This window comes from Zootoca vivipara, chromosome 3, assembly GCF_965207765.1.
Source record: "Zootoca vivipara chromosome 3, rZooViv2.hap1.1, whole genome shotgun sequence".
NCBI classification, from domain to species: Eukaryota; Metazoa; Chordata; class Lepidosauria; order Squamata; family Lacertidae; genus Zootoca; species Zootoca vivipara.
Genome location: NC_142586.1, coordinates 109,915,736 through 109,942,774, shown reverse-complemented (window position 1 = coordinate 109,942,774; position 27,039 = coordinate 109,915,736). Strand labels below are relative to the sequence as shown.

The window sequence follows — 27,039 nt, the reverse complement described above, 5'->3', positions numbered from 1 at the left end:
GGAGTTGTAGTCCAGAAACATCTGGAGGGCGACAGCTTGTGTACCCCTGATCTGGAAGGTGGCAAGCCTTCTGACACTCCAATTCCAAACCATAACGGGCTTCAAAGGTTGATTTCTGAATCAGAATGTTGGTCAATTGGCTCAACTTACTACAATCTGTTCCCACGGGAGCCCATCTTGTCACTGAATCTGGGAGCTCGTCCAGGAGCCTGAAAAAGTGAGAAGGCACAGAATGTTAGATCAGAAGGCAGCAAAATCCGAAGGTTGTCAGCGACGAGATGGGGAGGCAAAGCAGATCAGCCTTCCTCTTGAAAGCTGGAGACTGCTGGAAATTCGGGAGACCTGTCGGCCAGCAAATCACTCCGTGAGTCTCTCTACCCACTGCGTTAACCCCCTTTGAACCGTGTGACTATAAGCACCACTATAGCCTGAGCAGAATTATGGCCAAGGAAAAGTCTTCTCTTTCCAGAGCTCTTGCCAAACGCTTTGCAGGGTGATGGAAGAAAGGAATCCCCTCGCAAACACAGACCACCCTGCCTCCATCCAGACTGTAAAGTCTTTCCCATGCCTCCATCCAACACCTTGACTTTACCCCCAAAGGCACACAGCTCCATTGTCTCCCAAGGCAGATTGAGGCCAACTACAAAGCATTTTGGTCAAGCAACGTTCCTATCACCCACACCACATATGGAAAGGCATAAGACTCTTGTATTTATCACACTTTGGGACGGCCTTCCCCAACCTTGTGCCCTGCAGATATTTTGGATGGCATAGCCATCAACAAACAAACAAATCTGATCTGATTTTCACGCTTACTCAAATCTGCTCACTATAATGTGTGAAATCTGTCATAGCCTTCTTGGCAAACAGATGGGATAATTTAGGGCTAGGCTCTCGCCTCTCATTTCTGTTGCGGAACAGAACTTCTTTTGTCCTGAATCCTGCACAATTTAGCGTCATCGGATGGCCCTGGGTTCTAGAAACATGAGGAGTGATGTGCGGTAAGCAAGCCTGCATGGAGATTTCCCCAGAGCTTTCTTTCCCAGTTTTTCTCCTGTTTCGTAAATTCATTCGTAACAACCAACGGAGGCCAGTATCAAATACTGTAGTAGACAAGCCTGGCAGTTTGCTTACTAAATGCAAGTAAAAGAAACATGGTAAATTAGATCACCCTCTAGGGCATCAGAAGATGTTCCGATGTAAACTTAAAAATCTCAGAGGCAAATTATGTTATTCAAATGGTCCTAATTTGCATAGGATGTGTTTTGTTTTCCCCAGATTGTAAGAGTGGGAGAAAAAACACCTCTCTATCCATTTGCACCACACCATACTAAACAGGTCTGGAAACACTGCTTTATATTGGGGGGGGGGGGAGGAATAATAACCAAATCCAGGGTGCTTCACAAAAAGCAAGAGCACATGCTCTGCTTTAAAGTTTAGCCCCTTGTCATAAAATATAAAGCTGTGCACACCAACACCTAAAGAGCCATGGCAATATTCAACTCATAGAATCATAGAGTTGGAAGAGACCACAAGGGCCATCCAGTCCAACCCCCTGCCAAGCAGGAAACACCATCAAAGCATTCCTGACAGATGGCTGTCAAGCCTCTGCTTCAAGACCGCCAAAGAAGGAGACTCCACCACACTCCTTGGTAGCAAATTCCACTGCCGAACAGCTCTTACTGTCAGGAAGTTCTTCCTAATGTTTAGGTGGAATCTTCTTTCTTGTAGTTTGAATCCATTGCTCCGTGTCCGCTTCTCTGGAGCAGCAGAAAACAACCTCTCTCCCTCCTCCATATGACATCCTTTTATATATTTGAACATGGCTATCATATCACCCCTTAACCTTCTCTTCTCCAGGCTAAACATACCCAGCTCCCTAAGCCGTTCCTCATAAGGCATCGTTTCCAGGCCTTTGACCATTTTGGTTGCCCTCCTCTGGACACGTTCCAGCTTGTCAGTATCCTTCTTGAACTGTGGTGCCCAGAACTGGACACAGTACTCCAGGCGAGGTCTGACCAGAGCAGAATACAGTGGTACTATTACTTCCCTTGATCTAGATGCTACTCGGTTTATGAACACAATTGGTTCTGGAAGTCTGTTCATAAACTGAAGCGTTCATAAACTGAAGCGAACTTTTCCATTGAAAGTAATGGAAAGTGGATTAATCTGTTCCAGACGGGTCCGCGGAGTACTTAAACTGAAGCGTTCATAAACTGAAGCATGGGTGTAATTGGTTCCGGAAGTCTGTTCATAAACTGAAGCGTTCATAAACTGAAGCGAACTTTCCCATTGAAAGTAATGGAAAATGAATTAATCCGTTCCAGATGGGTCTGCGGTGTTCATAAACCGAAAATTCATAAACCGAGGTGTTCATAAACCGAGGTTCCACTGTACTCCTATTGATGCAGCTCAGAATTGCATTGGCCTTTTTAGCTGCTGCATCACACTGCTGACTCATGTGAAGTTTGTGGTCTACCAAGACTCCTAGATCCTTTTCACATGAACTGCTCTCAAGCCAGGTGTCTCCCATCCTGTATTTGTGCCTTTCATTTTTTTTGCCCAAGTGCAGTACTTTACATTTCTCCTTGTTATAATTCATCTTGTTTGCTTTGGCTCAGTTGTCTAATCTGTTAAGGTCATTAACTCAAGCAGCAACGCAGTTAGTGTGTTTCACTAGTGAGGTCAGCCAACGCACATGGCACTCCCTCATACTGATGCTGCCCAGTGAGGGTTTTCAGCTCAGTCCTGTTGACTGATGAGCAATGTTTTGCCAAACCGGGGGTTAAGAATGTGGTGCCCTCCAGTTCCCATCATCCTTGACCATTGGGCAAGCTGGTTGGTGCTGATGGGAGCTACTAGGAGATTGGCAACACCTGGAGGCAGGGCCGTCTTACCCATAGGCACCAGGCGTGCAGGGCACCAGGGCTCTCAGGGGCGGCAGGCCAAGAGTCTGGGGAAGAGCCTGCCCATCGGTCGGAGCGCTGCGGTGGGCTCTTCTGCTGCAGGCAGCTCTGCACCGCGAGTTTGGGGGCAAGTGAGCTAGTGAGGTGCTGAGGCAGCCGGCCGGCCGACTCTGCCCTCCTGCACACCTGGGATTGCTGTAGGGTCATGGAAAGGCCCGCCCAGCGCATGTAGCTTACACCACGAGGCACCTGGCTTTGCTCAGACGCCAATGCTTTGGGCTGGTTTGTTGCACTGGGCTCCTCTGCTGCTTGCATTCGTTGCCCACCCCCAGGTGCCCGACAACTCTGGGGAAACTTTCCTAAAAAGAAGGTCAACAACTTTGGGGCATGTGCTTAAGACAGCCCTGCCTGGAGGGTGCAGCATTTGCTACCCCTGCCTTAGACAGAGGATCTTCCCAGTCCAGTTACCTGAAATTCTATAATGACATCATTGCTCATGGGGATAGCTCAGTTGGTTAGAGCATGATGCTGATAACGCCAAGGTTGCAGGTTCGATCAGCTGCATATTTCTGCATTGCAGGGGGTTGGACTAGCTGATCCCGAGGGTCCCTTCCAACGATTCATTACTGATAAAATATTGTGCTCTACCACTGAGCTACAACCCTTCCTTCAGCCACCACATTTTTGAAAATTAAAAAAGTGCAACACGCACACACAGTCGTGTATACAGATTTAGTTCGGAGTCTTGGGGAGGGGAAAAAAGAAGTATCATCCCTCCAAGGGGTTAATACTTGGCTGTAGAATTAATAAAGAAGCTTGATGGATTACATTGATCGGATACTGAATGGCACTAGGGGTGGTCTGTGAGGGACTCTAATGATCAGAAGTTCTAAAGCAGGGGGGGGGAAATAATATATATATTAAACAATACTGTACAAAGTCAACATTTACAGATGCAATCTGTATTATCTGCAGCCTGCAGGCTAACTCCCCCACCCCCGCTCTCTGCAGAGAGCCAGTGCCAAACTGAATGCACAGATTGATTTCTGCAGATCAGCTATCCCCATTGTGTACCTCTGTTGTGACTTGCCCTACTTAAAAGTTTGCTGCCTCCGCCACTCGCAGCACCTCCATCGCAGCGTTGCTGGTCTTTGGCGTGCCGAGCAACCGGCTATGTGGGGCCACAAGCAATTAGCTTCCTCAAGTCCCACCAGTAAGAGCAAAGGAGCAACAACAGGCAGTGCATTTAACCAGGGCTAATTACAGTACGCATGCTGGGTGGAGGAGGAGAAGGGCGAGGGGGAAAAGGGAAATGCTAAATGTTTGTGTTTCCCCCCCTCCCTATTCATGAAATGCTTTCCTGAAAGCACCCAAAAGAGATGAGGGAGGAAAAACACCCAATAAAATCATCTTCAAATATCCAAAGGACTGTCACATGGAAGAGGGAACAAGCTTGTTTTCTCCTGCTCTGGAGGGTAGGACTCGAATCCAACTCCATAATTCTTAAGGGGGCGGGAGGAGGAAGCAACAGCATTTAGACTGTGGCTCTCTGGACATTGCTGGGACTCCAGCTCCCATGAGCCTCAAGTGATGCTGGGAGTTGTAGTTCAGCAAACATCTTGAGGGCCACATCTCCCCCACCCTTAATTTCATGCAGTTTAACTGCTAGTCCTTGGTCCTGATCAAGCTGCAGAGATATTCATGGCCTTTATATCCGAGCTTGATCTCTGCGATCATCTGCAGGAGTGTCGTTGGCCGTTCCCCAGGTTGGCGAGATTTGTATGACAGTAAGTAACTAACCCCCCCTTCCCCAGTTATTGACCCAGAATTATGGGGTGCTCTGCCAACAGTGATTCAATGGCCGCTTTCTGTCTCTGCTTTTAAACGCTTGCTGTAAACTTTTCTATTCTGTCAGTCTTCTGCAGGCAATAAGGAACACACCTTTCTGCAACAGCTAGCTGATTTCTGATTTTTAACTTTTTATATGGTTTTACTGTGTGGTTTTATGCATAATTTGTTGCAAACGGCTTGGAGATTTTTGTATAACTACCTAACTATGCCCTTTGAGCCAATGGAACAAGTGAGCTACCTGCATAACTTTCTTCTGCTTTCCAGAGGGGCTGTTCAGCCACAACTTTTAACGTGATTTGCGCGGTGGTGGTGGGGAGATACGACTTTTCCCCCAAAGTTACAGGTGGGTTGGTCTAATGCAGTCGGAACAAAATAAAAAAATTCCTTCTAGTAGCAAATGCCAACAGTGCCCTTTAGCTCTCTATATTGGACAGACAGGCCAAACCCTACGCCAAAGTAGGTAACAGTAAAGGGACCCCTGACCATTAGGTCCAGTTGTGACCGACTCTGGGGTTGTGGCGCTCATCTCGCGTTATTGGCCGAGGGAGCCGGCGTACAGCTTCCAGGTCCTGTGGCCAGCATGACTAAGCCACTTCTGGCGAACTAGAGCAGCACACGCAAATGTCGTTTACCTTCCTGCTGTAGCGGTACCTATTTATCCACTTGCACTTTGACGTGCTTTCGAACTGCTAGGTTGGCAGGAGCTGGGACTGAGCAACAGGAGCTCACCCCGTCGCGGGGATTCGAACTGCTGACCTTCTGATTGACAAGCCCTAGGCTCTGTGGTTTAACCCACAGCATCACCCACGTCCCTACACCAAAGGATAAATAGACATAAATCTGACATCAGGAATCACAAGACAGAGATACCAGTAAGAGAACACTTCATTCTCCCAGGACATTCTATACAAGATCTCTTAAGTAGCTGTCTTATTACAAAAGAATTTCAGAAATAGATTGGAAAGAGAAGTTGCTGAAAATAGATTGGAAAGAGACGTTGCTGAATTGCAACTTATTACCAAACTTAAAACCATGGAGAGACCTGGTCTGAATAGAGACATTGGATTCTGATCTCATTATACATGATAAAGCCATCTCACCCCTTGCTTTTTCCTGTAAGACCAAGTGCAGTCATTAACAGTCGTCAACAGGTTTACCACACCTATCAGTCTATCACCTATTCCCACCACCCTTCTGAGTAATACCGTTCCCCACCCTCTCACTATATTTAAGGGTCTGGTGACTTCTGTTTCAGTGTATCTGAAGAAGTGTGCATGCACACAAAAACTCATACCAATGACAAACTTAGTTGGTGTCTAAGGTGCTACTGGAAGGATCCCCCCCCCAAGTTTAGTTTATGGACAAATTTTAAAAATGCTTTCAGGCAACAAGGTCCCCTTGATTCTTAACCCTTAAAATGTCCTGGGCTGGTACATATACAGGCTGAAATCGTAGCCATATAGGAAACAGTAGTAAATATGAGAGACACAGAGAGAAAGAGACAAATTTCACAGAGTCTTCTCTTCACTTTGCCCAGTTCCGCCTCCTTAAAGATCATATGGAGGGATTTATGTAATTCCACGCGTAAGAATAAACCCGACTTTTGGCAGCAAAGTAACCAAAATCCCACACCAAAAAAAACCAACAGAATTGAGCAGGCTGGATCAAATTTAATCAAATCAAGCCGGCGTGCCACTGTGATACACTGCACAGCATGCTGGGACTAGGCAAACCTGGGTTCGAATCCTCATTCTGCTATGAACAGCTGACTTAGATTACACTGGGACATGGCCTGTTCATCTTTGCAGGGCTGTTGTGAAAGCAACATGTGAGCCAGCCAGCCAGCCATGGCTGGAGAAAAGAGTGGGGTTTATATAGGCAATTTGTACACCTCAATCAATTTCTATCTGAAAGAAAGGCTTTCAGGAAGAATGATTTCATTTGGCAAATGCCAAATGTGAGGGCAGATGTAGAAATCAACCATATGTAGAGTCCAGCCTAGCCCTGCATACTTCAATGGTGCTAGTTTTCCAGGTCGAACCTTGCACCAGATTTTTACGTTTTTAAAAACAAGCGTTTAAAAAGCATTTTAAAAAAAACAAAACCCAAGCTGGAAGAGACTGACGAATTTGTCAGTTTCAGTTCCTCGTTTTTTCCCCCAATTTTAAATTCAAGATTATTATCATCATTAGTCCTAACCAACATTTGGCAGCATTTCTCCCAATATGCATTTTTTTTAAAAAAAATCAAGACTTTTTACTATTTTAGCTTCATAATAGTTAAAATAGCAACCTGGTAAGAATTATGAAATAACATAAATAAATAAATAAAAGGGGTAAGATAAAGCAACACAACACACACACACACACCCCAAGGTACAGAGCCAATACTTCATAAAATAAAATACATTCTCAAGAGACTACAGTGATTTAGATGTTACAACGCAAACCAACCTGATAAAGAAAAATACAAAGCAAATGTTGTGAATATCAAAAAAGGGTCATGTTTCATTGGAACTTGCCATCCCCATGATTGGCCTGCCATGTAAGTTAGAAACGACTACCAAATAGAGGCAAAATCCATAGCTTTATCTGCACCTCAAGATACTCTTAATTTATAAGTCAATTTTTCCAGTAATGAGAATAAACATTAGATATTTGGTTCAAAAAAGTTATTTTTTAAAAAAAAGCCCCGAGAAATCCTTCCAGCATTGTGATGTGGTCAAATGAGCAGCTACGAAAAGCAACGACTGTAAGTGGTTTACATAATTAAATCCACATATTTGCTCTGAATGCAATTTTGCCTAACGTGCACATTTTTGCAAGTGCATTGCTGGAAATTAAAAACATTAGCAACTAGTCCAACATATTGTTCTCACAGTGGCCAACCAGATTTTTATTCTTAGTACGTATTTATTTATACCCCGCCTTTTCCCCTGAATATTACATGTGTGTGTGGGGGTGCGCTGTTGTGTTCAGATCCTGCTAGCAGGCTTCCCACTGAAATATCTGTTTGGCCACTTTGAGAACAGGATGCTGGACTAGATGGGCCTGATCCAGAATGGGTTGCCTGTGTTTCAATTTGCATGTTGTTGCGGGAAGGGCATATCAGGGAGCTGCTGGAAATTGAACCTGCAGCCTCATACATGCCAAGTTTGTTAGGATCGTCCTACTCATGTGCAGGACCCTGTCAGAGACACATGCCCAACTGGCATGTTCTCTCCCTCCTGGTCGGTTGTTCGGGAGCTTCAAAAGCTTTCTCCAGCCCAAACATCACAGCGACTGATAACAAAAGGCATCAGCATGCTTAGGCGTCCTGCAGAGTATTTGCAGTTCACGTAACAGAACTCAGTAGCACAACATTCTGGCTAATCTACTTTCATTTACATATAATACACTCGGAGCATTCTGCCTTAGCTCCTTCCTCTTTCTCATCAGACAGCAAAAAGAAACAAACAAAGGACAGTAGTCCCACATTCCGGAACACGGTAGTACAAAAAATCCTGTCTCCGTCACTTCCCACTATGTGGAATGAAAACGTACACCGTCATGTGATAGACAACAATCCCATGACTGCAAACACGGAGCAGGAATCCTAACAGAACGATTGATAACAAATCACTGTCATCTGCCTGCTAGCCAGAGCAAGACTCAGGACAGACTGGCCCATATCCACCCAGTGGTGGAGCAACAGCTACAGCTCTGATCATAAACTCATTTAGACTGTCAGCTGTCCATTGAAATAGACAATGCAAGAAAGAGGTGACCCTCACCAGCCTGCAATAAGGAATGTACCTTAATCCCCCCATCTCCTGCAGCTGCTCCTCATTCCTGGAACTGTGTGTGGTTATGTAAAGAAAAGGCACTTTTCATATACTGAAAATTAAATAAGGTTGCAGTCTTAAGCATGGTTACTTGAAAGTTAAATTAGTCAAAATCACATTAAGAGTTACTCCGGAAAATGCATGTTTAGCAGTGTGGGGAGGGAGCATTTGTTAACATAAAGTGCTCTGATATTTGTCTTTTGGAAATCTAGCAATGGGAGAATGTTCACCCCACTCGCCAGAAATGCATACCCACCCACCCGCCCTTGTGGCCATCACTGTTCTCTGGTTTCTTGATCATTTGAGAGCTATTTTGCAGAATTGTAGACTTGGAAAAGGACCACAAGGGTCATCCAGTCCAACCCCCTGTAATGCCAGAATCTTTTTGCCCAACGTGGTTTTTCAACCCAGGACCCTGAGATTAAGACTTGTGGAATTGTTGAAGGAAATATCTATCTCTTTAAGTTAGGAACATTGGAGCAGGTACCTCAATGTTGTCTGCACTGAATGGCAACAGCTCTCCTCCCGGGGTTTCAGACAGGGGACGTTCCCTTACCTGGAGATGCCAGAGTTCGAACCCAGAACCTTCTGCACACAAAGCAAATGCCCCTGCGATCCTTCCCTTCAAGCTTCCCTCCCCATTTTACAGATGCAACAATTTCACCATCATAACCTGCCCTGAGCTTTGGAGGGAGGTGAGAATACCCCAAAATACGTGTTAAATATATCATGCTTCTGTTTTTTGTTTTTACTTTGCTTTTGCATCCCGGACGGCATCAAGGTTCCTCAAATTCCGCTCCCAGGGCAGATTCCCACACATCCACTGGAGCATGCAGAAGCCAAGAATTTCAAGGTCTCCTCGTCTGGATGGAGCTAAAAGGAGAGAGAAAGGGAGGGAGAGAAGGAATGTAAAGAGCACTTTTAAAAGGTGGGGATGGAAAGAGACAGGGGGTGATGTTCAATTGGTCCCCCTTATTTGTGAGGGAGGGAAAGGGAGAACTGGAAACTGCGGTAACTTGAATCTGCAGTTCGATGCAGCAGAGCAACAGGCAGAATTGTGTCCTGTTTGTTCAGCTGCCCCACGAACTCCGGGCGGCCCCAAATTTTGGCTGCGGCCCACAGACAGGCAAGGATTTGTTGCTGCTGAGAGAGGAGAGAGGGAGAGGGTCAGTTTCCTCACCTCTTCAGACTCCATCCTTCCCTTTAGCTTGGCCTGTCACATGAACTTGATCCCCGTGGCCTCTGACATGCTCCAGACAGCCCATAACCCAGCACCGACACTTTCTCCAAGAGCCAGGCAGTAAAACAAAGAAATAAATGTCTGCTGCTAAATTGCTAACACATGTTTCGGGAAGTCCATGGGGTCCACACTGGTCATGTGGAGACCCTTCGAGAGCAGACTAAACAGAGATGGCCTTCCCTGCTCCAGCAAGCAAGAGGCGTCTGGCGGGTGGAAGGCAAGGCAACAGTGCGCTCTAGTGGGCAGACGAACTCCGGCAAGATGCGCAGGGAAGTTCCCTCGTATCGGCTGAAATCATAAAGCCCACTTGGCTCTTCGAGCGAAACTGTCAAAATTCAAACCTGGGTTTCATTTCCAAAGCCTCGAACGCAAACAGTTTCAAGGGGCACAGTCAACTGTGGCTGACCTAAGTGGCAAGTTGAATTAAACATATGCATGCAACACCTCCCCCTTTTTTCCCTAGCAACATTAAACCCAAAACACGTATTTGCAGGCAGATAGCTGAAAATCGCATGACAGAACGGTTATTCCCAAGGGCAGAGGTCATGTGCACAGAAGAAAAGAGTCAGGCACACAGTGTAATCTGAGATGCCCGACATCCATGGCCATTTTAAGCTTCATTCTCAAACAAATATTGCGGGAGCAAAAGCAGAATTCTGCATATTTGGAGCTTGCTCTTGAATTTAGGGCACATTCAGGCATACTGTTTGTTGAACGTTCACCCAGGTCTGTCTTCAGGGAGAGTAGATGACGTCGGCTATTTTACGAAAATTCATCCCAATTTCTTCGAGGGGCAGTTAGGTGATGTTGCATCCAAGCAAGTTTTGCTTCTCGGTGCATTCTCCTATCACTTCTTGCAAAAGGTCTGATCTTTGGGGAAGGGAGGAGGTGGTTTGTTGTACAAGACCTCTCAATGAACTATGATTGTGAGATCTGAATTTGCCAGGACATTGACTTAATCCCAGCTAAAAACAGCAACAGTCTGGAAGCACCCATATAATAGAAAGAGGGAGGGGGGAGGTTGGGGAGAGAATATAATAATAATAATAATAATAATAATAATAATAATAATAATAATAATAATAATAATTTATTATTTATACCCCGCCCATCTGGCCGGGTTCCCCCAGCCACTCTGGGCGGCTTCCAAAAAAACAGAAATTCTAAAATACAGAAATCCATCAAACATTAAAAGCTTCCCTAAACAGGGAAAACTAGCCACGAATGCTTTGACAAAATCCATTATTAAGAATTGTGCATTTGCACTGAATTTCAGTGCAAATTTCAGTTTCAGTTATTTTGACGGTGCAATGCGTTCCCGACCTCTCTATTTGCATCCTGCTCTTAGAACAGGAGAGCTCGTGTTCAGGGAGGGATACAGGAGAGTACCAGAGACGGATGACGACCCTCAGAGGATGTGGCTGTTAACCCAACAGGTTCTGTATTATGAACTTTCATTACAGGAATTCCAACAGAGACCCCCTCAGCACTCTTTTTAATTATAAGAGTTGACTTCTTGGAAGTCCAGTTCTATGAGACCACTGTCCCTGTTATCCCCCCCCCCTACTCTCTCACGCACCTCTCTCTGATATGATGAAAGCACATAAATTCTTAACATGTTCTCTCTATATTAACTGCTGCTAGACTATCGGATTATGAAAGGCCCTTCCATCTAGCTGGATGCCATTTTATCCCCTGGGGGTCATTTCTATCCTACGCCAGCCTCGACTGTGTCCGAAATCCAAAGGCTTGGCGCGTCTTGTATAAAAGCCAGCCGGCCTCGTCTTTTAACACTTGCCATACTGTTGTCGTTTCTCGAGCCGTAGTCGCCGTAATTAAAATACAGTAGGGCAAAATATTTCCATTCAAGTTAATGCAGCACTCCTCCCTACACACACACACACACAAACACACACACACACACACACACACACACACACACACACACACACACAGAGAGAGAGATTTTCCTGCCTCACAAACCAATTATGTTGGTTCCTTCATCATTCTCACTCCGCTTTCTCCAAAAATGCTGCTCTGGTACCTATTTTGTCTTTCCCAGAGGAACGACAGCTAAATCCTCTGGATGAAAGTTGTCAGAATTATAATGATCCAGTTCTCCCCCACCTATGCATGTGTGTCTGTGTGTTTCAGTTTTTTATTAAAGTTTAAAATCTTTTACATATGAATTCCAACTTTCAAATGTCTGTGAACTTTAACTTCCTGCCTTTCCCTCCATGCTGTTCTTAACCCCATCCCATTTACAAATGGCATTCTAATAAACATTTTCCCCCAAGACATATTTTTATTTCAAATATTATCATTTTCCTTCCACTCCTCCTATTTCAAATCCTGCTCATGATTTCCTCTGATATTTTTTTCCAGATATTCCAAAAAAGGGCTTCCATTTCTTCATAAATAGTCTGTCCTATTGGTTTCTTAATTTTCTGTTAGTTTCACCAGCCCCGCATAGTCCATTAACTTTAAAATCCATTCTTCCATGCTGCTGCTGCTATTTATTATTATTATTATTATTATTATTATTATTATTATTATTATTATTATTTGTATACCACCCTTCATCCGTAGATCTCAGGGTGGTTCACAACATACAAATATTCCTCCTCTACCCCCAACTGAAGATGCAATTTGATACGAAGCCAGGAGGAAACATTAAGCCATTTAGAATCCCGTAGCTAAATTATTGCAACCCTTCTTCAGGAGAAAAAGACCCCAGAGACACAATTTTCCTCCACTTCAGCACACGATGTACCTATACCCAAGCTGCTTTGAAATCTTTTTTTTTAAAAAAAAAAATAAGATTCCCCACGATGCATTTGGCTTTGCGGTTTTTAAATGTATTTAGAACTTGCACGTTTGAGACATTTGGGAAGCTGGCGTGTTTTCTGTGCTCTCTGTTCCCTGACAGAGAGGAAGAGGGTCACCATTCGTTTTATTCACTCTAGTCCTTGTGTGCATTAGTGAGCACACACACAAAATAAATAAGTATGCAAACTGCCAAAGATGAGAGGGCGAGAGGAAATTATTAAGGATGCCTTGAGACAAGTAAGCTGAACAAGTACCAAAGAGGAAGTTTTAATGCATGGCATTTATCAGCTTCCTTGTGTTATTTGTCAGCCTGCTTCCTTGAATAAAACCTACCTGGTCTTCATTTAAAAGTAAATAACAAAAAGTCACAATTTCTAAGTAAATCATTTCATAATGCATTGATCCATACCCCCACATCAAAATCCACACAATTTTTATACAAAGGTGCACATATTTCTTTTGCGCTGCATTTCTCCTCAAATCAGATTGTGAGGGCAGAATATTTATACTGTTTTAAAAGAAATATTGGCAAATTATTATGCTGTTACTGGGTGGGAAAGGTTGGTTAAAAATCCAAGAGACAGTGTTACTGAGCACTTCCTGTCAATTTCAAAAAGGATAAATTTCATTGAGGATCGTGTTGCTTCATTTTTAAGATGTCATAAACAAAGTGACAATTCTGATAATTTCATTTCTAGAAAATCCAACACTTCCTCTCTATAATCCGTCACTTTTACAGGCCTATATTTTTCCCAACGAGAAACCCAACTCTCATTTAGAATCAGATTAAGTTCAATTTCTCTGTGGACAAACCAGAACTATGGGGGGGGGGGAGGGAGTAGGCATTTGAAAATTGTTTTGCTCGTTAACGACATAATTCTTCAGTGACCGTTCTAAGCCAAGCCAAATAAATTTGTGTGGGGTGGAAGAAGTCCAGGAACAGGAAATGGCACGCACCAAGTAAATGTCCATAAATTGGCACATTTTACAGCCGATGCATACGCAAAATCAGATCACGCTGAAGAGGAGAATAGCAAGCTTTACAGAAGCGTCACTACTGGGCAGAGTTTTCTTTTGTTTGACAGCCGTGGCCAAATCATATCTGTGATGTGTAATTTCTAGAAGAATGAAACAAGAGCTGTGCTGAGAGGTATTGGCGGAGGATGGCAATGGCTGTGGGAACTTAAGACACCAAGGTTTAGTAGTCTAATGGTTTCCTAGGAAGGAACAGAGCTTTAAGGAGTGACAACGCATGCGCTTCGATGACCTCCCTGCAAATGCAGAATCTGGCCATGGGAAAAGGGGATGTGGTAAAACCTTTTCCAATGGGGGGCCTTGCAGTTGTGACATTCCTTCCCCCAGGAGACGTGCATGGTCCCAGCAGCCTCAGTTTTCAAGGGAAAACTTTTAGAAGTTTTTATTTCAACTGCATTTTATTAAATGCTGTGCTCCAGGTTAACCTTGACCACTTCGTTTTAAAAGGGGCGTAACGTGGGTTTTAATTTGATGGTACTATGCGCCACATCCTGTTTGTTTGTTTTGTTTTAAACCTCTTGGTAAATAAAATAAAGAATCAGCATCTTGAAAATCTCAGCTTTAAGGGTTCCAGTACCAAAAGCTATAAAAAAATAAAAGGTTTCAATAATAATAATAATTCATTATTCATACCCCGCCCATCTGGCTGGGTTTCCCCAGCCACTCTGGGCTGCTTCCAACAAAATATTAAAATGGTCCGTTTAACATTAAAAGCTTCCCTAAACAGGGCTGCCTTCAGATGTCTTCTAAAAGTCTGGTAGGTGTTTTTCTCTTTGACATCTGGTGGGAGGGCATTCCACAGGGCGGGTGCCACTACCGACAAGGCCCTCTGCCTGGTTCCCTGTAACTTGGCTTCTTGCAACGAGGGAACCACCAGAAGACCCTCGGCGCTGTACCTCAGTGTCCGGGCTGAACGATGGGGGTGGAGACGCTCCTTCAGGTATACTGGGCCGAGGCAGTTTAGGACTTTAAAGGTCAGCACCAACACTTTGAATTGTGCTTGGAAACATACAATGTGTGCTGATATCCTGGTGATCTGGGTTTTTTTTTATGGTGGTGGTTCTTCAGTGCCGCACATAATTCTTTGTGTGTATTTCCTTATCCTGAATAATTATTCTTCTGTAAGCCTCAAAGGGCAAACATGCTTCATTTGCATAATTAATAGAAATGGCACTAATTTTATTTTGATTTAACCCACAACCGCCAAAGCATGGAGTACCCCCATTGTTCTATTTTCATGGATACATGACTCTGCCTTAGGAGAGGGATTGGGGTAGCTGGATTATTTTTAAAAAAAAAAAAAAAACACCAGCAACTACAATGTTTGATCTATTTAACCTACTACTGCCCCCAATGACTCTGCAATGCTCTAAAGCAGGGTTTTTCCAATACCTGCCCCCTGGACTCTTTAACCCCGGATGCCAAGAATTGAACTCAAGACCTCATGTGATTTCCTTCCCGAGCTCTAGCCTCCTCCAATTCATGGTCCTCTGAAGCCTGATGTTGGCAACAGTCTTAACAACAGAGATTCTACTAGGGTGCTCAAAACCACTCTGGGTTTATTTCTAAAGGAAGAATACATCGGAAAGGGGAGAGGAGTTGGGAGAGACATGCAGGGTTTTTTTTTTGTTAAATATTAGCTAAAAATACAACAAATATGTACTCCAAGGTTTTCAAACTGCAGGAGAGATTCCTGGAGTTCCTCAAAAACTGATCAAATGCCCTTGATTTAACAAATGATCAGTAATCTTAGTCCAAAACCCAGCCACATCCTTTCTGGTGGGGACTGGTCATTCAGAATGCATTCTTATGTTTTCTACTTTTAGTGTCTTTTTATGATTTTCCATTTTATACATTTCAATAATTTTACAATCATTTTTTTTTTTACATTTCAAAACTTGACTTCCTTCCCCCTCTTTCTGCAGTTCCTTAAATTTATTCTTCATATTTTCTGCATATCCAAATTAACTTAATTTGCTCATTTATTCATCTACTTTAAATACACACCCTTATAAACTGCAGGTTATTACAGTCATCCTGCCAGTATTCTTATCTGTTTACAGTTCATTTGTAAATATTCAATAAACCATTTCCATCCTTTTATAAAAAGTTGGTTATCTTGATTTCTTCTTTTTTTTAAACAAAATAAAAAAAATTCATTCCAGCAGCACCTTAAAGACCAACTAAGTTTTTATTTTGGTATGAGCTTTCGTGTGCATGCACACTTCTTCAGATTTCTGCATATTCCACAAGTTTTCGTATCTATTCTTCTTGTCCTGGGACTTCCTTCTTCTTTCCATTTTTGGGCAAGTAACATTATTGCTGCTGTAGCAGCATACATGAATAGATTTCTATAGAGTTTGGGCAGTTCTGTCTCTATGATTCCCAAAAGTAATTCTATTCAGAAAAGTTTTCAGCATGCATTTTACAAGCTGAAATGGAATGCGCCTGCTGAATCTTTTATAGGCAAGAAACTGGCCCAATGACCATTTAAAAGCTCCATTTCTCGTTGTTATCAGATGAGTCTCACAAGCTTGGCGAATCATCATGCCACTTTAAACCACTGTGAAGGAATCCCGGGCATTACAGTTTGTTAAGGGTGCTGAGAGTTGTTAGGAGATGGCTAAACGGAACCATAACTCCCAGACTGGTTTCCCAGTCCATCCCCTTTCCTGGGGGACTCTGGGAACTGTAGCTCTGAGAGGGGAATAGGAGTCTCTCCCAGGTGGCGCTGTGGGTTAATCCACTGAGCCTAGGGCTTGCTGATCAGAAGGTCGGCGGTTCGAATCCCTGCAACGGGGTGAGCTCCCGTTGCTTGGTCCCAGCTCCTGCCAACCTAGCAGTTCGAAAGCACATTAAAATGCAAGTAGATAAATAGGGACCGCTACAGCGGGAAGGTAAATGGCGTTTCCATGTGCTGCTCTGGTTCGCCAGAAGTGGCTTTGTCATGCTGGCCACATGACCTGGAAGCTATACGCCGGCTCCCTCGGCCAATAATGCGAGATGAGCGCGCAACCCCAGAGTCGGTCACGACTGGACCTAATGGTCAGGGGTCCCTTTACCTTTTAACCAGGCATAGGCAAACTCGGCCCTCCAGATGTTTTGGGACTACAACTCCCATCATCCCTGACCACTGGTCCCTGTTGGCTAGGGATGGTGGGAGTTGTAGTCCTCACAGTGCTTTAAATTTATGCTTCAGGTCCAACAACGCATCTCTCATCACACACACCAGCCTCTCTGCCTATTTAAAGCCTCGTGCCTGAGAATGCCCCGGTATCACTGCAAAAACGCTTGTGCAGAAGTGCTTCCGCATCGCTTTGTCGAATTAATAAAAAGCATATTGAGATGAAGATTCCCACCTCTCTTAGGAAAGGAATGAATCTCTTAGCATCAGCTGTGTAATTTACTTGTTAAAAGCAATTGGGCAGGAAACAGCACCTGAACTCTTCCTCCCCACCCCACCCGACCCCACAGCCAGCCAAGCCAGCCACCCCCTTACAGATAAACACACTGGAACAAATTTAATTCAGACAGTTCATATTCCTCTTATGTTCATCAATGGTGGCAAATTAAAACCAGTCTCATGCACTCCGCGTGCAGGGCCCAGAGTATTTAAAAGAAGCTCGATATGTTAAGCGCAGTATATCTCCAGAGAAATTAGGTATTGACTGCATGCCTCAGTGAGTAGAAAATCTGCAAAAATCCATTTGCCACATTGATCCAAATATTACTTTTTAACACTACTAACAATGTAACAAATTTTTAAGAGGTATGCTTGACGCAGGTATAATTCTCTTTAATTATCAAGGAACAAGCAAGGAAGGCAACACTATTTGCACAACACGGCTTTCGGGAAAGAAAACGAATGCTCCATAAGATCTGGGCAGATTCTGGGATTAAAATTGGGGGGGGGGAGAAAAAGAGACCCAAGCCAATCGTACGGTTGCTTAGACCATTGGTTTCAAGCACAAAGAATTGAATTTGGAGGAAATAGGAGCCCCCAATGCCGAATGTTTATCGCTCATATAGCATTTTTATGGCTTTACAGCTATTTTATCACTTCTGCCGCAAGGTGGGCTGTGATTCTGTTTAAGACCGAGACACAAACAACCCCAGTTCTGCATGCAGAGCAGGGGGGATTTTAAGGAACACAGAAAATCCGTCTGAGGCAGAGCCAGTCCCTGAAGCCTCCTAGCTCACCTGTGTTGACTGACAGCAGGGCTTCAGACAGGGGACTTCCCTGGAGATCCCAGGGATTAAATCTGGGTCCTTTCCTATGCAATTCACATGATCTACTGCTGAGCTGCAGACACCACCCCACACACTCTGCACGTGGTTTAGGAGCAGCCAGTGATGCAATGCAGGCAAGGGGTGCAGTGGCAGGGAAGCCCATGTGCGTGTTCAGAGATACGGCACTGCACCCAGAACGGTTACATCTTAGAACCCCTTTTGGTCCTCCTTTCTATTACAGTCTATCATCATCGCGAATGGACTTGGATGCATTTCGAGACAAACTGGGCCACTTACAAAGCACCTTGGACTAAGGCATGCAGTTTTCCAAAATGCCAAACAGGGGGTCTAAACTGGACCTTGTGATTGATGCACGCTCCTAGTTTCTAGGCCTCCTAGAATTGTACATTCGGAGAGGACCCTGAGGGTCATCCAGCCCAACCCTCTGCACGGCAGGAATCTCTGAAGCATCCATGATTGGTGACCACCCAACCTCTGCTTAAAAAACTCCAAGGAAGGGAGAGTCCACCACCTCCCAAGGGAGTCCATTCCACTGTTGAATAGCTCTTACTGTCAGAAAGTTTGGAATGAATCTCCTTTTTTGTAACTTGAACCCCAGAGTTGGCTGGGGAAACCCAGCCAGGTGAGCGTGGTATAATAATAATAATAATAATAATAATAATAATAATAATAATAATAAGGTAAGGGACCCCTGACCATTAGGTCCAGTCATGATCGACTCTGGGGTTGCGGCGCTCATCTTGAGTTATTAGCCGAGAGCACCGGCGTACAGCTTCCGGGTCATGTGGCCAGCATGACTAAGCCGCTTCTGGCAAACCAGAGCAGCACACGGAAATGATGTTTACCTTCCCGCCGGAGCGGTACCTATTTATCTACTTGCACTTTGAGGTGCTTTCGAACTGCTAGGTTGGCAGGAGCTGGGACTGAGCAACGGGAGCTCACCCCGTGGCAGGCATTCGAACCGCCGACCTTCTGATCGGCAAGCCCTAGGCTCTGTGGTTTAACCATTTTATTAATGGATGGATTATTATTATTATTATTATTATTATTATTATTATTAATCCATCGGATCAAGTCCTCATGAGCACAGAAATGTCTGCTCTCTTCATCAACTCACTTCCCCTTGGCCAAAAATAATTACCCCCACATATGCAAAAACAAACAAACAAACCCATAACCCATAGGGGTGGAGCACATTACACAAATGCATTCAGGCTGAGCAACTACAACTCATCACATAATTCAGCTATTTGAGTGGAGTAACTATTTCCTATTCCCTTGAACCAGGGAAATAGTGAGCGCTCAAGCGCCATCCATTCAGGAGCCGTTTTTCACCTGATAATTCCTTTCATAGACTAAAGCAGGTGCCTTTTACAGAACAGGCCGTGCCTGCCTGTCGCACAGCATCAGTGGACTTAACAGATTTCCACCCTCCTCATCCCACTGCACAGGCCAGAAAAATGCTTGCCCATTATGGCCCCTTTCCTCCTGAAATGCTTCCAGCAGGTCAAACAGTGCAATTGTCTCAGCACCAGAGAGGCGCAAGAGCCCCATTTCATTCTTCCTAATGACCAGCGTTAAATGACTGCAGGTCTTAACAGTGCTGGCAAATTATCAAGGCCCTCTACATTACATGGTCAATGGTCCTTTTAATAGAAAAAGCAATAACGTATAGCTGTTTGTGCCAAGTAAAACTCGTTAGAAAGTATTAGTTTAAGATAACAGTTCAGCAGCTATTAACGACCACAAATGTTTGCCGACGCGCACGTTCCCTCTTCTGGTGGGCAGAAGGTAGGGTGGGAGGAAAGAGAGAGAAAGAAAGAAAAGGCCTGCCCCTTTCCCCTAAGTATGGACATTATTGTTTATACAAAGCCATCAATGTATATGAGGCTTGAAGGAGGAACCTTGGAGAATGGGCAACAGCTCAGTGGCCAAGGGCATCTTTCGAATGCAGGGTCGATGCCCGGTTATCACCAGCTACAAAGTTTGCAGATAAAAAAAGCTGGGAAAGATCGAGAGAGCTGCTAAAGTACACAGTACTGGCATATATCAGTAATCTAACTTATGTGCCACATTTCTCTAAAAGGAGCTTACAAGAGGGAGAGAGGGAAGACAGGGGCAAGGCCAACAGCAGAATACAAGGCATGGGTAGGATCTGGCCCAATCGCCCTCTAAATCCACCCCACGTACGGTCCGGGAATCGGCGTGCTTTTACATGAGTAGAATGTGTCCTTTTATTTAAAATGCATCTCTGGGTTATTTGTGGGGCATAGGAATTCTTTCATCCCCCCCCCCAAAAAAATAGTCCCCCCCCCCAAGGTCTGAGGGACAGTGAACCAGCCCCCTGCTGGAAAAGTTTGCTGGAAAAGTTTACAAGGCAAATGCACCAACACTGACTTAAGTCCTTAAAAGCCCCAAACAGCTTTGGCCCTGTATACCTGAAGGAGCGTCTCCACCCATATCATCCAGCCCGGACACTGAGGTCCAGCTCCGAGGGCCTTCTGGCGGTTCCCTCACTCCGAGAAGTGAAGCTCCAGGGAGCCAGGCAGAGGGCCTTCTTGGTAGTGGTGCATGCCCTGTGGAGCATCTTTCCATCAGATGTCAAGGAGAGATGTAACTATACAACTTTCCGAAGACATCTGAAGGCAGCCCTGCATTGGGAAGTTTTTAATGTATGGTGTTTTGTTGTTCTTTTATATTCAGTTCAAAGCTGCCCAGAGTGGCTGGGGAAACCAAGTCACATGGGCAATGTTGCTTATCTCCAACTTTCATCATCCCTGACCATGCTTGTAGAGGCTGATTGAAATTAGACCCCAACAACATCTATAAGAGCAGGAGGTAAAGGTAAAGGGACCCCTGACCATTAGGTCCAGTTGTGACCGACTCTGGGGTTGCGCGCTCATCTCGCATTATTGGCCGAGGGAGCCGACGTATAGCTTCCAGGTCATGTGGCCAGCATGACAAAGCCGCTTCTGGCAAACCAGAGCAGCACATGGAAACGCCGTTTACCTTCCCGCTATAGCGGTTCCTATTTATCTACTTGCATTTTGATGTGCTTTCGAACTGCTAGGTTGGCAGGAGCTGGGACCAAGCAACGGGAGCTCACCCCGTCACAGGGATTCGAACCACCGACCTTCTGATGAGCAAGCCCTAGGCTCAGTGGTTTAGCCCACAGCGCCACCTGGGTCCCATGAGAGCAGGAGAGTTTCTCCTAAAGGTTCCCTGAAGATCAGAAGACACAGAAGATCAGGGCCTTTAGTGTGGTTGCCCCTGTTCTGTGGAACGGCATTCCTGTCGCTATTCAACAGATGCCTGCTATCCACACTTACCAGAAACAACTGAAGACATTTCTGTTCCGGCAACCTTTCCCAGCCATGTGAACAGGTCTCTGCCAGGGGTGTTAACTCAGCAGAACTGCTTTAAAATTTATCCGATATTACTTCCTATGTTTGTTCCCAATTTTTTCTTAGCTGCTTCTGTTGAATTCTGTGCATTGCCCCAAGGCATTTGTGGAAGGCAATATGGTAACATCTGGAAAGCACATGTTTGCTACCCACAGATTTTGGGTGGGGGGAATCAAATTTAAAAGCTTTATAGAAGAGGCAGGGGTTTTTTTTGGGGGGGGTTGAAGCTGGTAGGAGAAAGAAAGGAGGAATCTTATTGGCAAGTTGGGAAGAAATTTGAGACAGAACTCCTAAAGAGCACCTACTCCCCTCCCCCAAAAAAGTCTCAAGTTAAACAGTAGTCAAAGTTTGGCAATAATCACTTTTATTTTTTCCACACTAGCATAACATTAGAATTGACTTTGTGTCTTGCTGACATAGCAACTAAGAAAGTCGCGTTGCATTGACCCTCATCGATTGCAAGCAATGCAGCCATTGGGGGGACGGACAGGCTCGCCCAAGTGCCATATGTTTTCGATATTGACCTTTTTCTCTTTTTCTATGGCTCTTTGGGCCGGCTATTGAATTTGGACTGCAGTGTAATAAACAGCTGAGGTTTAATTAATGGTAAATGAATACAAGACACAGGTTATGACTTTAACTAATTAGGGAATTGTTGAATTAAGTCTGCCTTGGAATGCAAGGCAGTGCAATCAATATCCAATAAAAGGACTATGTATGTAATTTACCTGCAAATGTGTTTCCAATACCGTCAAAGTGAGTTTAAATAAGTAAGATATATGAAAGGCTACTGTGGGGGGGGGCGTGAGGGAGCAGGGGCGGGCAAGAATTTTTTAAAAAGTTAACACTTCACATAGCTTGCAAAATAACGAGAAAAGATGATGAGCTTTAGGAAGTTTAATCAGAAACGAGGAGAGCCGTCTTGCCGAGAGCACGGCATAATATAGTTGGAAAGGGGCAAAGTGATCACTGACTTCGGCCAACAGGTGGCCTGTAGGTAGGAGGATTCCTGTGTGTTTTGGTATGAGTAGTAAAATAAGACAAGGTAGAGATGAAGCCGCAAGGTTTAATCTCTGCTGAATTAATTTAGCTTGCACTCAGTTACAGACCAGTCCCCTTTTTTTGTGTGTGGATTTTCCCTACAAATGCACAAATATTCCACGGGTAAATTGTACACGTTTTGTAGGCATTCTTCCCATATAGCAAAATGCATAATTATTATTAATTTTTTGCATTCTTTTAGGGACCAAAGGTGCACTGCAAAATCTAGAGGTGCACATAATTCAGAAATGGGGAATCTCCCCAACCCCACCCCCAGCTGAAGGGCCACATTCCATTCTGGATAACCTTCCAGAGGCACATACGAATGATGGGCAGGGCCAGAGACAAAAGAATGTGTAGTCCTGAATTTAAACTTCACCTTATACAGTCGGCTAGTTTCTACACACAGTCATCCCGCCACCTCTCTATTCTCACATCCAGACAAGCAAGAATCATCATCAGAGATTAAGGACACACACTAGGCAAATTTATTCAGGAATGGTGTCAATCAAGGCCAGTGAGGGGCGTGGCCTGAAGAGAGGCTCAATGGCCAAGACAGAGAGGCCTGGAGGGTTGGGGGGGGGGATGCCCGAGATTCTCCTTTCCACGCATCTAAATCTGCAAGTAAGTCCAGTGATGTCAAAACAGATTCATCTGCTGTAAAAAGCAGACTGAAAGAGTGAGAGTTCCACTCTACTACTGATCTGATTGTACAGCTTCACAGTGCACGACATCAAAGTTTACTTAAAGGCAGTAATTTCCTTTCTTTAAAAAAAAAAGGGAAAAAAGAAGTTCTCTTCGCCTTGCAGCATTATTCAAAATTCACTGTTCTGTATCATGCTTTCTCCCTTGCTACACTACAGATTGCCACACTGACTTAGGGGGACAGGAAGTCGCCACACAGAGCCCCATAAACCCACGGCTGCTCCAAGTGTGCTTCACACCAGCCCAATTACTCATTTCTCCTCCCCGAAATGTGTTTGAAGGGGTGAAGGAAGACTGAGGGAGGAGGGAGGTGGGGGGGGGGAGAGGGAGAGAGCAGCCTACCTACTCCCTTGTGGGCATCCAAGCTGGTAAACTCTATGGTCCCATTATGGCCCTTCTTAGGATTTTCCCGATACTCTTTGTGGTTCCCATCGGGACAATATCTGTAGGCGAGTCCATAATCAGCAAGATAAACCTGGAAGACAAGAGGAGAGAAATGAATGATGTTTTCGTCCTCTGGAAAAAAGTATAACCTTTCTAATTAAGCTGGAGGAAAACGGTGGCTTGAGGAGACTCTCAGATCTGCATTTTATTAAGCCAAATGGCATCTCAGGATAAAATATGTCCATTGAGGGGCTGTTAAGAGCTACCCTCGCCCTCCTGAATTGCGTGCCTCTTCCATACCCATTCTTATTTCAGAGCAGAAAGGAATTTTTTGTCTGTTTTGCTCCTAAGCTATCTTCTCTCCAGGTGGGCCTCCAGACATCATAAAGTGCAATATGTCTTTTATCTGTCTCCATGCTGCTTATGGGACCCCGTCTCCTCCTTACTAAACACACTCACACACGCAGGCACGACAGATCTTGTCTTTCAACAGCAAGCCCCTTCGACAAGTTCATAACAGCCGTGCTTACAGAAAAAGGACAGAAGGAAGAGGAAAGTTTTTCACAAACACCAAGCGTATGCCATACTAATTTTTCCTTCTGGTGGGGGGGACAAAAAGTCTCCAGGAGAGAACATCTCTCTGTAGTTGGAACAGAAGCTCTTGAAAGTTTTCCAACAGCCACACACAACCCCCACCCCCCGCAAATAAACCTGAAAAGGAAGGCCCCCAGGTTGTCAGTTTTGCCATGTCTGAATTTGGCAGAAATAAGGAAAGAATGGTAACCCTCTAGGGGTGATGTCACAAGCAAACCCAGCTATGGTCTCAGCACTTGCTGAGCACTTGTTTAATGAACTTTCACACAGAGCATGCCAACTTGACTTGGTAACCTCTATGTTTGATTACTGCAATGCATTATACATGGGGGCTGCCTCTGAAGACTGTTTGGAAACTTCAGCTGGTGCAGAAGTTGGCTGCTAGGTTGCTCACTGGGGCAAGATGGTGTGAGCATATTACACCAATCCTGGCCCAAATGCACTGGCTGCCAAGTAGCTTCCAGGCCCAATTCAAATAGCTGCTTTTGCCCGGAAAAGCCTTAAATGTCTCTGGACTGCAATACCTCAAAGACCGCCTCTCTCCATATGAACCTACCCGAACCTTGAGATCATCCTCTGATGAGGCCCTCCCTTTGTGTGTCTTCTCCATGTGAGGTCCAGAGGGCGGCAACATGGGAAGGGACATTATCTTGCGGTGGATCTCCATTTGTGGAATGCTCCGAACAGGGAGGCTTACCTGGCACCTTAATTACGTAACTTGAAGTACCAGGCGAAAACATTCCTCTTCTCCCAGTCCTTTGGCTAATTAAAGAATCAATGCCCTTTTAAATTTGAGGAGGTATTGTCTTTGTCTCTTATAAGGTAATGTATTTTTGTGTTTTTATTTGGTAAACTGGCACATGATCTTTGGGTGAAGGGTGCTATAGAATTTTAAATAATAATAACAGTAATAAGATCAGTCTACATCCCAATCCCAAAGAAGGGCAGTGCCAAAGAATGCTCCAACTACCGCACAATTGCCCTCATTTCACACGCTAGCAAGGTTATGCTCAAAATTCTACAAGGCAGGCTTAGGCAGTATGTGGACCGAGAACTCCCAGAAGTGCAAGCTGGATTTCGAAGGGGCAGAGGAACCAGAGAACAAATTGCAAACATGCGCTGGATTATGGAGAAAGCTAGAGAGTTCCAGAAAAACGTCTACTTCTGCTTCATTGACTATGCAAAAGCCTTTGACTGTGTCAACCACAGCAAACTATGGCAAGTTCTTAAAGAAATGAGAGTGCCTGATCACCTCATCTGTCTCCGGAGAAATCTCTATGTGGGACAAGAAGCTACAGTTAGAACTGGATATGGAACAACTCCATGCAAAAATGGAGGGAGGGGGCAGGGCCACCGCAAAGGAAAAGGAGGCCATGATCAACCAGAACGTCCCGGGGATCGACCAGTCGATCTCAATCGACCTGTTGGACAGCACTGCTGTACATCACAGGGTTTGGGGAACTTCTGGTCCACAGGCCCCATCTGACCTGCCAGAGCTCCTCCAGAGCATGGAGTACAGTGGCCAAATTATTCAAACGGGGTTGTAGCTGGCGAACCAGCCAGAACTATTTAAAGAAAGGCAATCCTCACCGCCGAGGCCACCTGAGCCTCCTGGGACAGTGTTGAATCCAGGAGCACCTGCAAGATGCAGACCTGCTCCTTTCAAGGGAGTTCAACTTCCCACCTACCGGACAGGCTACCCCTTGCGCTAGACTAAACATGAAAAGAAACAAATTATGGAGTTACAGCACCACCGAAGGAACAGCCCAAAGTATTCGGAGAATAAGCACCTTTTAGAAGCTTGATAGAATAAGTGGACATTAAGCCTAGGGCTTGCTGACGATCAGAAGTCTGGTGGTTCGAAACCCCGTGACAGGTGGCTTGGCCCCTGCTCCTGCCAACCTAGCAGTTCAAAAGCGCATCAAGTGCAAGTAGATATTTAGGTACCGCTCCGGCGGCAAGGTAAACGGTGTTTCCGTGTGCTGCTCTGGTTTCGCCAGAAGCGGCTTAGTCATGCTGGCCACACGACCCAGAAGCTGTCTGCGGACAAATGCCGGCTCCCTTGGCCTATAGAGCGAGATGAGCGTGCAACCCCAGAGTTGTCCGTGACTGGACCTAATGGTCAGGGGTCTCTTTACCTTAAGCAGCAGCAGCAGCAGCAGCCACTGCCCTTAAGGCTATGCTCCCGACCAACACCTTTGAAGCATCACCAGCGTTAAGAAAACCACTGCATTAATTTGCAAGCTGCTAAGTTGGAGAAACTACTTTCCGCATCACTCTCTTTAACTAGTTTTGTGATGTCCTGGCAGGCAAATCCCTGCCCGGGGGGTGGGGGGGTGGGGGGTGGGAGGATATGAACAGCACCAGCCTGACCTTGCTCTTAATTTAATTATATTGCTCTTGATGGGTTTCTTTCTTTTCCGTCTCCCTTTTTCTTTTCTCTTTTTCTACAGGAAAAAAAAAGGCAGCCAGGCTATCTGGTAGCTGATTCTATTAAAATTACTGACTCCTGTTTGTGCTCCCGGCAGATTTAGAGTCTTGGGATGGCTGGTCTGTGTCTTAGGGGGGGGGGCGTTTCTTGCTGCTGCATTTTCTGTGCCTATTTGGAGCGTGTCACCGGGACTGCAGCTTTCTGTTCCTGCAGGGGCAACAGCTTTTAAAGATTATACTGATTATATTTCTCACCTGACGACCTGTACAAACTGCAATACAAAGATTAAAGACTGGAGGCGGCGTTTGGAAATCTGGGACAAGGCATAAAAGTTTTGTCAGGTTGACCGACTCTTATTTCCTCCCGTATCCTCCAGCAGATTCATGCTGCTTGCTACCCAACCTAGCCGAGCTAGAAAGACAATAATGCGTCAACTCACTGTGACGGAAGAGGCGACTTAAGTGGAACTGGCTGGCATTCCCATGTCATTGAGTTTAGCAATGTAAGAGGCAGCCTTACCCAAATATTGCCTCCATCTAGGCACA

At 45.0% G+C, this 27,039-nt stretch overlaps 1 protein-coding gene across 2 annotated transcripts in view; it reads right to left on the bottom strand.

Annotated features, from left to right (window-relative positions):
• VRK2 (VRK serine/threonine kinase 2) overlaps positions 1-27,039 on the bottom strand; it is a 59,209-nt gene that overhangs the window by 12,163 nt on the left and 20,007 nt on the right. For both annotated transcript variants that reach the window (XM_035110924.3, XM_060273142.2), the window contains exons 8-10: positions 23,428-23,560; positions 9,333-9,453; positions 151-209 (exon numbers count right to left, since the gene is read on the bottom strand). In XM_035110924.3, the coding sequence (XP_034966815.2) occupies positions 151-209; positions 9,333-9,453; positions 23,428-23,560 (313 nt within the window). The remainder of the gene's footprint in view (positions 1-150; positions 210-9,332; positions 9,454-23,427; positions 23,561-27,039) is intronic.